Source organism: Acipenser ruthenus, chromosome 5 (assembly GCF_902713425.1).
Source record: "Acipenser ruthenus chromosome 5, fAciRut3.2 maternal haplotype, whole genome shotgun sequence".
Taxonomy (NCBI): Eukaryota; Metazoa; Chordata; class Actinopteri; order Acipenseriformes; family Acipenseridae; genus Acipenser; species Acipenser ruthenus.
In genome coordinates, this window is record NC_081193.1 from 6,744,589 (window position 1) to 6,759,432 (window position 14,844).

Genomic DNA, 14,844 nt, shown 5'->3' on the forward strand with positions numbered 1-14,844 from the left:
AAGATTTATTTTTATTTATAGCTTTCTCTACAAATTTGATCAAAACGACTAGTGAGTCAAATACAGATATTATTATTATTATTATTATTATTATTATTATTATTATTATTACTACATTGCATTACTATTTCATTTTCCAAACTCTTTTTGTAGGTACAAGCTGGCTTTCACCCAGAGCCGGGCAGCAAACTACTTCTTTGATGGCACAGGCTATGCTCTTGTGCGTAACATTGAGAAGAGAGAAAAGTTTGGCAAGATTTTGACACGATTCGACTTAGGAGTGCGGAGTGTGATGGACGATGCGCTTCTCCTACTGATGGTCAATGGTGTAAGTACCACTGCAAAACTAGATACACAATCTCCTTTTTAAATCCATTACATACATTAAGATATGCATCTTCCCCTGCTGGATTTAAAAGTATCATTAATAAACAGGCATTTTGCGTCTTTAAATCGGAGAGTTTGCAAGTCCTATTCTCCAAACCTACACTGCTACTGTGAATAAAATAAACTGAACATGCTCTGAATTGCAGCTCTCCCTAGTTCTATTAGTTCAATTGCATAGCAGTTCAGTAACTTCCCAATAGTGATTAATAACAATAGCATGCAGGTAATGCAGTGAATTACATTCTGTTATATTCCAATACTGATGTATGAAAATAACATTATTGTATACTCAAATTAAGCAAGATTAATGGAGCAAGATTTCCTTCTGGCTTCATTTCCTTATGGCTAATTTGTCCATTGTTTCGTGTTTGTTAAAATGTTTAATTCACGTACAGTATCCCTACAAACAAAGTGGTTCTTCTTCCTCTTACCCTCACTGTAAAGGAGTACAGTTCTAATTGGTTGTGGTTTTTGCAGAGCAATTTCTTCACCCTGGAAATGCAAAAGGGCCTCCTGCGCATAGTCTATGACTTTGGATTCACCAATGGCCCTGTTGTTCTTGAAGACAATTTAAAGAAAATCCAGATTAATGATGCCAGATACCATGAGGTACAGTACATATATATGGTTACTTGATGGTTTAATGTTCAAGGTTTTAAGAAACTAACGTTAAGAAGACAAACCTATCTTAGTTTGTTGTTGTTTAAATTTAGCAGCTTAGCAGGTGCCTGCTAATGGAATAATTTATATATATACTGTATATCATGTTTCTGTGCATTTCAGATTTCAGTCATTTATCATAACTCAAAGAAGATCATCCTGGTGGTGGACAGGGGCCATGTGAAGTCTGTGGAAAATGAGAAAAAGTCCATGCCCTTCTCTGACATCTATATTGGAGGAGCGCCCTCTGAAATCTTGCACTCCCGGTATGACTTCACAATATACACCATGCATATCCCTGGCGAGGAGGATATAGTGGAGCTAGCCTTTCAAATATCACATGTTTACATAATCTAGAGAACCACTTCCAATTGTAACGAATCTTGCAAAGAACATTCTTTAGCAGAAGTATCTGAATCTGGGGTATACAGTATGAAGGCATGTGTCAATCTGCCATCACAAAGTGATTGTAGCTCATAATAATTGTCATTATACTGATAGCACTCATTTTGTATTTGCAGCATGGGCATGGAATGTATGACATACTTGTTATAAACCCTTTGGTCATTATTTTCCACTTTATTTAATGTAAAAAAATGATGTTATAATCACTTTTTCGGTGATTACGTCTGTTTCATACAGTCCTTATGCATGCTGCTTAAACTAGGAAGTTTAACATAAATTTTGAACTCCATAAGGGAAAATCCAGGCCAAAGTAAATGCATCTCTTGTTCTTCCAGCCCTGAACTAGCGACCCTTGCTGGGCTGAGAGGCTGCCTCAAAGGCTTCCAGTACCAAAAGAAGGACTTCAACTTGCTGGAGGAGGCTGGGACCATTGGAATCAGCTCTGGGTGCCCAGAAGAATCACTTGTAAGTACAGCCACTGCTCTAAGAAGACCACCTGCTGTGTGGATTTAGGTAGTTGCTTGATGTACTGTAATTAGGGAAACATTTCTAGTGTAAATAAAGTGCTTTATATAAAGGTGATACATTATATTGTAAATTATAATATATATCTATAAACCAATGCAATCCACCAAGAAGGGTCATATGTCCCTATGAAAATGCTGCATTATGAAATTCATCTTTGAGGTAAATAGTGCCAATATTTCGTAGCTAATGCAAAACCACAGTACAGCCCAAGTTCCATTGCTCAGTGGTGAATGATGTTTCGCAGCAGCACTGCAAAGTAGCCAACTGACTTCACCCTTTATGCACAGTAATCTTCATATACTGAATACAAAAATGATCTCTTTGCTGTCTATATAGCCTGATCTGCCCTGCTAATTACAGGCCTTCAGGACCAACTCTCTATGATCATGTTAGTTTAAAATAACACATTAAAATTAACACTTACAATACAGTAGCACGATCTCATCCAGACAATGATCCATGATCTGAGCTCCTATCTCATCTAAATATGTAACTGTAGCTGATTCCAAGCCACAGGATCCATTGGACCCTTGTTTTACACGCTGTTTATGTTCCTTCTATGTTTTCCAATCTGAACACATATGGAAACATTATTAAACATAGTCACTGTTTCCAAAGGCTATGCAAAGCAATGCAAAAGGGACTTTGATGTTTATACATGCAAACTGGACATTTGTTTAAGCCAGTCATCTTCTTTTCTTGTGTTTCTGCCCAGATGTCCCGTGAAGCCTATTTTAACGGTGAAAGTTTTGTTGCTTCAAGCCAGAAAATCTCTGCCTTCCAGATGTTTGAAGGAGGCTTCGATTTCCGAACAATACAGTCTTCTGGGTTGCTTTTCTACTACACCGAGGGGGTACGCCTGCCTTTCAGCAAATGTGTTTTACTGTATATCATATCAGACATTACATCGTGGTGACTTTTTCAAACTCAGAAATGTAAAGCATTCCTGTGGCTTCAGTGTACAGCTGATACACCAGATTGTAACCAGTGTTGGGGTCAATTCCTTTTATTCAATTCCATTTCCTTCTTAAAATCAATTCTCAGCTCCAATGTCCATTCCCTTTTAATCAATTCCAATGCCAAGGAATTGCATTTGAAGGAATTGGAATTGGAGTTGGAATTGATTAAAAGGGAATGGGAATTGGAATTGGAATTGAAAGAAAGAATGGAGCCCAACCCTGATTGTAACCATTAACCTGTCCCCCTGTAACACTCCCTTTCCCTCAGTTCTAAAAAGTCCCCAGGATGTGATGACTGAAACAGAAAATGCTGTGCAAAGTGAATATAAACAAGAATAATACGTTAGTTATGATATCTGTGATATTTCATGGTCTATACAAAACTATAAGAGCTAACCCTGGATTTTCTATTAGTCTGATGAAATTGCCATCTCTCTGGAAAATGGAACAGTCGTCCTCAATACTAAGGGAACCAAAGTTCGGTCAGAAAAGAACCATTATAACGATGGACAAACTCATTTCCTCGTTGCATCGGTCACTCCACAGAGGTAAAGCATGCTGAATTTTGACCCTCTGTTGCATATTATTCTGCAGTTATTTGAATTAAGGGAATACACAGTTGTAGATTTCTTATTGGCTGAAGTGTTTCCTTTTCTTTAAACAACCCAGAAGAAGATATCTGATGCAATTACTGGTATCAGCATTAATAATGCTTTCTACTGAATTTGAATAGTACCATCATGCATGTACTGTAAATTAAAAAAACAATATAAAGATCATTCACAGGATTTGTATGTCTTGTCCTATTTACACATGTCATCCTGTGCACAGAAGGAATGTAAATGGTAGTGATTTACATTTTCTTTTGTTTCATAGCATCTTGCACAGATGTCAGTATAAGCAGCAAGAAGTGCATAGATTTATTTTGCAGCTCTCTCTCAAACTGCACAATGAGAAACTCTACTTATACACAATGTAGCGACATATGTAGTAGTTTGTCATATATCTGAGTTGCTTTAACATTGTGTTAATGTGTGGGTCTTTGGGATGTTGACCTTTAGGTATCAGCTGATTGTCGATGACAAAGACAGGCAAAGCAAAAGTCACCAACGTAGCACACAGCAACAAGCTTCTGCACCCAGCAAGTTCTACTTTGGAGGGTCACCTAGTGGCCAGTACTTGAACTTCACAGGATGCATCAGTAATGCATTCTTAAGCAGGTACGTGATCTTTCAAGGGCAAAACCTTTTCTATAGAGGTCCATATCTTATGTGAGGCTATTTCCTACTTTTCCACATCCACAGTATATTTTCTAGCAGTCTGTGGGTTGATCTTTGTGCCTTTTTTAACATCTCTCTCTCTCTCTCTCTCTCTCTCTCTCTCTCTCTCTCTCTCTCTCTCTCTCTCTCTCTCTCTCTCTCTCTCTCTCTCTCTCTCTCTCTCTCTCTCTCTCTCTCTCTTTTTTCTCTCTCTCTCTCTCTCTCTGTACTTTGCTTGTATTTTACCTTCCAGAGTGCTCTTGACAAGCATTGATCAGGAATCAATATAGTATGGGTTTAATTTAGCAATTTTAAAATCACACAATGTCATTTTATCGCAATGGAAGGCTCTGTATCATTAGAACAGGCCAACAGTGAGAACTGATTGCATTGTAAAAGACCAGCACAGACTGTGTACTGCTGTGTGTGCCACAGGCCTGACAGAGACATGGAGGTGGAAGATTTTCAGAGGTACACTGAGAAGGTCCAGGCTTTGCTGCATGGCTGTCCCATGGAGAAACCTCCTGCTGCATTGTATGCTAAACCTGACAGAAACTCCTCGAAACCCAAGAGAGGACGCACCAGTAAGGTGAGAACCAAAAAAAACACTCATTAAGATTCCTTAGTGATGTACAATTGTAGCACCAGGCAAGCAATGTCCCCTTTCAAAGTAATGAAAGACAGAGTGGTAGTAAAGGTCAAAGCACAATAAATATATCTCTAAGTATAGCTTGCACACCAGAGTGTTACCATTAACTTGTTCCCCTGCAACACTTTGACCTTATTGTATGTAAGAACTACCCCATCTGTTCTCTGTGGTATTTCTCACTAATGTATTTATTACAAAGTGAATCTAAACAACAAGAAAACAACATTGTATAAATAAGATAACTGATATTTCACAGCCATGCCAAGTTGTTTTTAAGGTTATTTATAGTAAGTTTAAAATGCTTGCACATCATTGGACTGAGCTGTTTATAGACCATTGCTTAGGTATATTATGGTATAGGCGAGGATCTTTTCACAAACTTTACACTGTTTTATGTGAATACCATTTCATTTTTGCAAAGGTGGGCAGAGATAGATTAAGCACCCCAGAGGTTCCTGACTCTCTAAAGGATAACCCTGAGGAGCTGAGAGGAAAGGAAGAGGCACACTGCTATCTGTCAGCCAGACCCAGAGCTACACAGCATGCATATCAGTTTGGAGGGACAGCAAACAGCCGGCTGGAGTATGGCAGCATTCCTGCCTTTTTCAAGGAAAGGTTAGTTTACTGTATTTAAATGATGTTTTTTTCGTTTGATTCTTTATTGTTTGAAATAGCGTTTTCTATCTTTTTAAATGTGTCATGCTGTTGTATATGTGCTTGTTTACTGTAGTGCACCAATACTGTGACATACCGTTGACACTTCATCATAAGTGAAATACATTTTTGTTTTCTGATTTTATTTCTGCTTTTTGCATTGCACTGTAGGTCCCACTTCTCCCTCAGTTTGAGGACTCAGTCCACCCATGGCCTCATCTTTTACGTGTCAAATGAAGAGGAAGACAATTTCATGGCACTATTCCTTGCTAATGGCAGACTAGTTTACATGTTCAATGTTGGGAACCATAAGCTAAAAATCAAAAGCCAGGAGAAATATAATGATGGTTCATGGCACAATGTAAGTAAACAAAAACAGTTGTACTTTAGACTACAAGCTATAACTACATGACTACATTGTAATTGCCAATGTAACTGTCATGATTTCCATTACATGAGAGTAGGTGTTAAAACTTCATGCTGATATTGGACTCAGCTCTCGCCAAGATAAGCACCTACTAAGACATAGCTTATTTTACTGTAAACTAATGTGATCCATCTGTGTTTCCTTCCATCTGATGATGTAGATATCCTTATATGGTAAGTACTGTGTAATGCTATGGAAATGGCCTTTTGAAAATACATTTTGCAACATGATGTAATTACATGGTACCAACCTGGTGTAACAGGGCAGAGTCTGGGCGCAAACCACCAACCCCACACACAGCAAACATGCCAGGCTGATCTGCATTTGTGGTTATAGAGCTTTGAGTCCCATCTCATTTCACAGTTAGGGGACAGAACCCATAATGGCAGTGCATCACACAACACTGACGGTAACAATGGCACAGGTCAGTTTCATGTTACTACACAATAATTCCACCAGTGGTTACTATGTAAAACCACAACACTTGAGTTATTACCCAGGTATTACTGTGTTATTACATGTTTGTATGACCTGTATTTTAGAAATTTAGACTGTATAATTGTATTGAATCGCTGTTGCTGATATGCTTCAACAGCCTCTATAGTAAACACATTTTTACAGTACACATTAAATAATTTACCCTGCTTTTTATTACAGTAGAGTTTTGAAAATACCACCAGGGAACTACAGTATAAAACCAGTGTTTTACCTTGAAGAAACCTTAACAGAATCATAACAGACCACCTGTAGAAACAAACATGGATTTTACTTGATGAACTTCTGAGTTTTAAAACAGGGTGTTGAATACAAGAAAACATTAGTTAAGCTGTATTTTATATTTCTTAATAACATGTACATTCCCTTTAAAACAATATTAAAACCCCAGGTGGCAGTGATATCAGAATCAAAGGTATTCGATAACCCCTTACTCCTGCTTTGTTTGCAGGTCGTATTTACCCGTGAAAAGAATGAGGGGCGTTTAATAATTGATGGGCTTCGAGTGCTGGAGGACACTGTCTCGGAGGCTGGTGCTCCTTGGCATGTTAGTGGCGTCTTCTATGTGGGAGGTGTGCCACCTGGGAAAGCTCATAAAAACATACAGGTAACATCAGAAACGCGCATCCATAGATTAGTGTGAACGCTTTCTCAATAGCAAGTCGGTGAATCTAGAAGAATTAATATAAGGAAACTTTTAATAAAAAAAACAGTTATGGGATAGCAAAAAATAATTATATATTTCCTATATTACAGTAGTCTCCAGCTAAGAGAACACCCCTCGGGAAGCAAACTAAGTGTTCTTATAGCAGAAGTGTTCTCTAAGACGGAGTTAGCCACCAGACGCAATTTGAATATACAAATAAATAAATAAATAAATACATATGTATTACTTGTCATGACGCATGTGAATCAACATATGAAATGAACTGAATAACTAAGAGAAAAGCAATAGGCAAGTGTGTGTTAATAAACTATAATAATAAAGTAACAGATAAACTAATATTACCCCTACACACGTTAAAAAATGCAGCAGCAATATACAAGACATGCACATTATTTAACAGAATGGTGAAGCAACTCACCAGAATGGGAAACACCAACTTGCTCAACGACTTGTGTCTGATTCAGGTTTTTTTCAAGTGCTCAGATAATTTCCAACTTTTTGTAGGAAGAGAAACAGCGGTGCATTTTGCCGTTTGTTTACATGCCATTTTGTAGCAATAAGGTGCACTCATGGAAAGCAGAATACAAAACGAGTCAATGATATGATGGCGGTTCTGAAAAGATTTAATAAACCAATCAGTGTGCCTCAAGACACTCTCGCAATAACAAATCGCTTTTGAAAAGACTGAATAAACCATTTTAATTTAAGTTTGATGATGATGAGTTATCAGATTTCAACAGTACTGTATCCATTGTGAACAAATCGCTATAGGTGCCAAAAAGGTGTTCTTTTAAGCGAAGTTCCTGTTCCTTTAGCCAGAGCATTTACAATGGGGAAAAATCTGTTTCACCACAAGGGTATTACCTTAGGCCAAGTGTTCTCTCAGGAGGTGTTCCAATACTCAGAGACTACTGTACTACTGTAGCATTATGGATCAGTATAAGTAAACAAATGTTACATCAAAGTGCAGAGATAAAACATTTTGTTAAATTGCCACAAAGTGCTTTCTAACAACTTTATGATACAGTACAATATAAAAGTACAGATTTCAATGCATCTCTGTTTTCTATATTAGATATCTGGTCCCTCATATACACTGAGTTGTGAAAAGTAGGGAGGGGTGGATAATCAGAATAAAATGTACTACATAAATAAATAATCATAATAAAGGAAAATAATACAGGTAAGGTGTTAAAATGGGGAATAGGTGGATTTAGTAACAATAAAAGCTTAGTTTTACCTCTGAATTTACCAGTACTCCACGCCCTTCTGTTCAACACTGTCTAATAATGTTCTGCATTTCTGCTTTCAGATCAATTCCATACACAGTTTTACCGGCTGTGTAAAGAGCTTCCAGCTGAACGGCCAGTGGCTCTCTTCAGTCTCCCATACATTTGGGGTCACACGATGCTTCAATGGGCCCACAGAGTCTGGAACGTACTTCTCAGCTGAGGGAGGATATGTACTTCTGGGTAATGTAGAGTTCCGCGATATGTCCGCAGCACAAATATCTGCATAAATGTTTTCAGCAGATAGGTGAAGTGTATAATCTCAACACAGTATCTTCAACATAACTGTTCTTTGCATACATTAGATTGTAGGATCCCCAAAGTTCAGCTAATACAAATAAATACAAGTTTTGAACAAGGGAATTTAAGGTATATATGGATGTATTAAAAATATATATATTAAAACATGCTTCATGTATAGGTCCTATGATTTGCTTGTTAGCACATTGTTTGTAATTCTAATCAAATTAAAAAATGATGGCGCCAATTTTTTGCAGATGATGCCTTTAACCTGGGCTTGAAGTTCGAGCTGGTGTTTGAGGTGCGCCCCCGAGCCAGCTCAGGACTTCTGCTGCACGTTTACACCTCGGGTGGTGAATACCTGAACATGCACATAAACCACGGGCAGGTACATAGTACAGTCCATTACCTATTCATAGTGTAATTATTTATCGACCACCTAAGTCAAACCCGCTATTTCTGACTGAATTTGGGGATCTGCTATCTATATTGATAGTCAAATATGATAGGATTATTTTATTGGGTGATTTTAATCTTTATGTTGACATTGATCTAAATTGCATGTTCATTACATTACATGGAAGGGCCACCTGGTTAAATATAGGAAGGTTCTGGCGTTAGCTGGATCATCGTATTATTCTAATTTAATTTAAACAAATAAAAATAATTCTAGATTTATTTTTGCTATTCTAGATAAATTAATTAATCTTTCCCCTAATAGTCCTACCCTTGACATTTGCTCCTCTCACAGCTGCAATGACTTCTTACATTTCTTTAAAAATAAAATACTAGACATCAGAAATGAGATTCCACAGACACCTTCTCGTAAGGAGGACTCCAGCACAATTTTACCAACTAGACCTATTAAGGCTACTGTGAGGGCCTTTTCTCTGATTACCTTACAGGAACTGACAGAGCTAGTTCAGCATATGAGAGCTACTACATGCTCTCTTGATTCTATTCCTGCAAAAACTATTAAATACCTTCATTTTAAAAATTATAAATAGTTCACTTTCCTCCGGTATAGTTCCCTTACAAAAATGTCTTAGCCTTAATGGTATATTCGAGAAGTTTCAGTCTGGTTTTCATGCTGCACATAGCACCAAGACGGCCCTTTTCAGAGTTGTGAACAATCTGCTGATAAACTCTGACTCTGGCTTTCCATCAGTATTAATTCTTCTTGATCGAAGTGCTGCCTTTGATACTGTAGACCATTCCATCCGACTGAATTGTCTTGAAAGCAAAAAGTAGGACTTTTTTGGCCTTGTCCTATCCTGGTTCAAATCTTACCTTTCTGATAGGTTTCAGTTCGTCTCAGTTGGGGAGGTAAAGTTGGCATTATCGGAAGTTGTCTGTGGTGTTCCACATTGCTCCATTCTAGGTCCTTTGCTGTTTTCATTAAATATGCTACCATTAGGTGACATTATCCGCAGACACAACGTGAACTTCCATTGCTATGCTGATGATACCCAGCTATATTTGTCCCTAAAACCAGGAATTTTCTTCTGACTGGGTTAGTTACTTGCCTTACAGACATCTAGCATTGGATGTCACTGAATTTTCTAATGTTGAATTCCCATAAAACAGAGGTTATGCTAGTGGGCTCACAGAGCCAACTAAAAGGAAATGTGGGATTACATGAGCTCAACCCTTGCACTCTCTCATCAAAACTAGAAATTAAGAGTTTGGGGGTCATCTTTGATCCTGATCTATCATTGAGACTCATATTAGGGAAGTTACTAAAGTATATTTTTACCATTTGAGAAATATAGCCCAACTTAGACCAATTATTTAAACATATTACCCCTGTTTTGGCCTCTTTACATTGGCTCCCTGTGCAGTATAGAATTGATTTTAAGATTTTGCTGTTAACCTTCACAAGGCCCTGAATGGATTAGCACCTAGTTATTTGCAGGAGTAACTGACCCCGTATCTTCCAAACCGCACTCTGAGATCACAGGATGCGGGGCTGCTGGTTATTCCTAGGGTCAACAAAAGCAACACACTAAAAATGCAGTTTTATAAAATGACTTTCTTATCCTTGTGGGTTTTAATGTAACTTTAAAATTGCTGCTTTTGTATTATGTCTATAATGTTACCTAAATGGTCTGACTTGGCAGTTGTATGTGTGACATGCTATACAAATGTATTGTGGTTTGTTCTTTTTTCTGCTATGTACTGTACAGTGCTTTGCGATACTTTTGTATAAAATCACTATATAAATGCAAGATATATATATATATATATATATATATATATATATATATATATATATATATTAGTCAGTGAATACCTGAACATGCACATAAACCACAAACAGCTATATATTTACCAGTCATTTCTCAGTTTGCTATGTTTATACCACTCTCATGCCATTTGCTTTACTGTGATTTACTATGCTCACCTGTGCCTCAACATAATGTTACAATATTTTCACTGGGGTTTACGACCCTTCCTTAAGTTTTTATCACAGTACACTTCTAAAATGCATAATCTGTTCTTATTTCTTATCAAATCCTGTTAATCTTTTTTTTTGTTCATTTGTATATCTCATCTTTTTAAATTGTTTCCTGACCTTGAATATATATATATATATATATATATATATATATATATATATATATAATCTCTATATATATATCTATATATATATCTATATATATATATATACATATATTATTCTGCTGTTAATGCCGCACATTAACCTGGTCTATATAGTCATCTTTATACATCTTTATTTTGCAAAAAAAAAAAAAAAAAACTATAAAAAAAAACCTATACACTCTGTATTACCATAGCTTACAGATTGTACCCCTTTGAAAGTGAAATCTATTACACTTGTGTTGTAAAGACTACATTGTAAATGTTTTTCCATCCTTTCTCCCCTGCAGGTGATTGTTCAAGTTCACAATGGAATTAGAGAATTTGCCACTTCAGTCACTCCAAAACAGGGTCTATGTGATGGCAGATGGCACAGAATTGCAGGTATTGAACACATTTCCCACTATAACCCACAACAAAACCCATGAGAAAGCAAGCGAATACAAGCGCTGGCCTCCTGTGGTGGGCGTTCTTGCGTTGTTATAGTTGCAGGACAAGATAGCAGCTAATGAAGGTTTTAGTTCATATATTTAAAATATATATTTATTTTTCTGAGAACAGTCTACCTCTATTGGAGTTATAGTCATTGTGTTTTGCTCCAAATGATTAATGATAAATAAAAGATGCACCAGATAATATTACAATAGTTTGTATTACTTACTGTCCTATTCCTTTTCTCTGTTTCTCCTACAATTGTGTTTATTTGTCTTTTTTGTTTTTGTTTCCTCATCTCCAGTTATCAGGGATGCCAATGTAGTGCAGCTGGATGTTGATTCAGAGGTTACCCATGTGGTAGGACCACTGAACACCAGAGCAATGGACAGCAAGGCTCCTGTTTTTATTGGGGGTGTGCCAGGTAAGCTGAATTAACTGTAGACTGTTGCACTGTGGAAACACATTAGCAAAATACAAGGTGAAAAAAGAACTCTGACCTTAATCATTTGTTCCACAAGCTTTTTTTCATTAACCCAATCTGAATCTGACAATAAATAACCATGTTGTACACAAGTGGAAAGTAGCACATATTTAGGGTATTTAAAAAATGAATGCAGTATACCGTACGTAATCACTAATATTCATTTATATACCAAGTAGCTTCCTTCACGTGGGGGCTTTGTACCTAGAGTAACATAATAACAATGCTTAAGTCTTGGTTAACACTTAAAAATATCTACCCTGTTGCCACGCCAAGTAAAACTCAATTTGATCTGGCACCATAAAGCTTCTTTTTTTCATCAGATTCATACCAAAAGACCATTAGCTGATCTCAAACTCAGATCATGGTCAGCATCATAAGTGAGGAGTAGTTTTAAAATCAAAGCGGTAGTGAAAGCCTGTATAATGACTTCAGAATTGGATTCATGGGTTTGATTTGCGATTGCTCATCATGTTGTATTATTTTTCATTTCCAGAATCTCTTCTCCCCCAGAGCATGCTTATCAGAACAGCCTACATTGGCTGTATGAGAAACCTCATTATCAACGAGACACCAGTGAGCTTCAGTAAAGCAGCACTGGTCAGTGGGGCTGTCAGCGTCAACTCCTGCCCAGCAGCTTAGCAGCCTGCCACATCTACAAAGCAAAGAGCTGCACGATCAAAGCAGAACACAAGAGAGTCGCAACATGTATCTGATTGTATATCCACTGTCTTATGTAGTAAAAGCATGACATTGCATTGTCACTACCTTTTGTGTTCTTCATGCTCTGTTTAGCTACCACACCAGGTAGATTGTGCTGTCATTATGAGGAATTGTGAGGAACACTATACAGTACACCTTCAGGCTCTATTAACAGAAACATGCCAACTGAAAACCTGCGTTTTTATTTATTTTATTGTGTTCCATCACAAAAGTGCTGATTCCCAATCTCATTGTGAACACAAGAGTTCTGGCTAAATCATGTGGCTTATCATGTATTCTTATTGGAGGCCAAACAGTATTATGCCAAAAACAAGCTAATTCTTTCATTGGAAATAAAGTGACATTTAGACAATGTTTTTGTGTTTTGAATGAATCCAGACACAATCTACACCTGTATTACACAGAATGTATGTACTGTAGGAACCAAACTACTTTGAAAGCAGAAAAAAAAGTTTTCTAATGCAGTTTACTAATTGCACTTTCAGCTTTAAAACTACAAAAATATGTTTCATGAGTTTTTATTTTAATACAGATCAGTTTTACTATTGGTCTACCTATTGTCTCTACAGCCCTACAGCCATACCTGTATCTCTGGAAACACCATTTTCAATAACATTCCAGCAATATGAATAGAATTCAATATTACCTGTTTGTGTTACTCATGCATTCACAGGTATTTGCTACTTTGTAATTGTTTTTTTTTATTATTATTACACAGTGAAGTTTAACAATAGTAGTTTACATGCACTTATGTGGGGCATGCCACAGGTGTGAAAGTATCTTCTATCAAAGGAGATGTTTAAATGTTTAAAAGGCCCACTGCCTGAACTTCACAATTTTCCAACCCTTAACATGCAGTCCTAAATAAATATAGTGCTCACACATAATAACGAGGAGGTTAAATAAAGCACAAAGGCAAAAAGACAAAAAGGTAAAACAAATACTAAGCACTGAGTGAATAAAATATACAACTGATCACTAAAGTATTAGCTGAGAGAGATGTTTGAATGCCTTACTGACACTGTTGAGGTGTAACAGACTACAGGGATTAATGGAATGATAACCAAGGCTTTAAAATCAATCCTGTTTTTATCACTGATCTCAGTGATACTTCAACTGGGGGCATGCAAGTTCAAAGTACCATGTGTTAATTTAAGAACTAGGCCTATATAGCGAATGGAAGTTCAAAGCAGGTACGTTTTTTTGTCATAATCACAACCACTTTCACTCAAATGTGTTTGTCAGAGACCCAGTGGATGTGCGTTATACCAATAATGTGTGTGTCCACTTGTGTAAGATGATTATTGATTAACTGTCCCAAACTGTCCTAGTGTAGGGGAGACCGGGGACAGTTGTAACATTTTTTACCTTTCTCTCCATTATGCACAGATGATTTGAGCTAGTATGACCAGACTTTGATACAAACAACTTACATACAGTGGATCTCAAAAGTATTCACCCCCTTGAGTCAATATTTGGTAGAGGCACCTTTGGCAGCAATTACGGCCATGAGTCTATTTGGATAAGTCTCTACCAGCTTTGCACATCTGGACACTGCAATTTTTGCCCATTCTCCTTTGAAAAATTGCTCAAGCTCCGTCAAGTTGGATGGGGTCCTTTGGTGAACAGCAATTGTCAACTCTTTCCACATATTCTCAATTGGATTGAGGTCCGGGCTTTGACTGGGCCACTCCAGGACATTGACCTTTTTGTTTTTAACCTGAAATCATATGAAACACCTTAATTGCACATAGGTGGACTCCCTTCAACTAATTATGTGACTTCTAAAGACAAATGGTTGCACCAGAGCTTATTTAGGTGTGTCATAGTAAAGGGGTTGAATACTTATGCAATCAATTATTTTCTGTTTTATATCTGTAATTAATTTAGAACAATTTGTAGATTTTATTTTTCACTTTGACATTATGGACTTTTTTTGTGTTGATCAGTGGCAAAAACTCCTAATTAAATCCATTCTGATTCCA

The 14,844-nt window shown here is 37.0% G+C and overlaps 1 protein-coding gene across 1 annotated transcript in view; it reads left to right on the forward strand.

Annotated features, from left to right (window-relative positions):
- Nucleotides 1-13,211, forward strand: part of lama4 (laminin, alpha 4) — a 45,493-nt gene extending 32,282 nt beyond the window's left edge. The window contains exons 25-40 of the mRNA XM_034005351.3: nucleotides 154-328; nucleotides 865-996; nucleotides 1,171-1,313; nucleotides 1,788-1,917; nucleotides 2,696-2,833; nucleotides 3,354-3,487; nucleotides 4,001-4,159; nucleotides 4,634-4,787; nucleotides 5,269-5,462; nucleotides 5,673-5,862; nucleotides 6,875-7,030; nucleotides 8,403-8,562; nucleotides 8,877-9,007; nucleotides 11,511-11,604; nucleotides 11,957-12,076; nucleotides 12,633-13,211. Coding sequence (XP_033861242.3) covers nucleotides 154-328; nucleotides 865-996; nucleotides 1,171-1,313; nucleotides 1,788-1,917; nucleotides 2,696-2,833; nucleotides 3,354-3,487; nucleotides 4,001-4,159; nucleotides 4,634-4,787; nucleotides 5,269-5,462; nucleotides 5,673-5,862; nucleotides 6,875-7,030; nucleotides 8,403-8,562; nucleotides 8,877-9,007; nucleotides 11,511-11,604; nucleotides 11,957-12,076; nucleotides 12,633-12,778 — 2,356 coding nt within the window. The 3' untranslated portion in view covers nucleotides 12,779-13,211. The remainder of the gene's footprint in view (nucleotides 1-153; nucleotides 329-864; nucleotides 997-1,170; nucleotides 1,314-1,787; nucleotides 1,918-2,695; nucleotides 2,834-3,353; nucleotides 3,488-4,000; nucleotides 4,160-4,633; nucleotides 4,788-5,268; nucleotides 5,463-5,672; nucleotides 5,863-6,874; nucleotides 7,031-8,402; nucleotides 8,563-8,876; nucleotides 9,008-11,510; nucleotides 11,605-11,956; nucleotides 12,077-12,632) is intronic.
- Nucleotides 13,212-14,844: the final 1,633 nt, after the last annotated feature.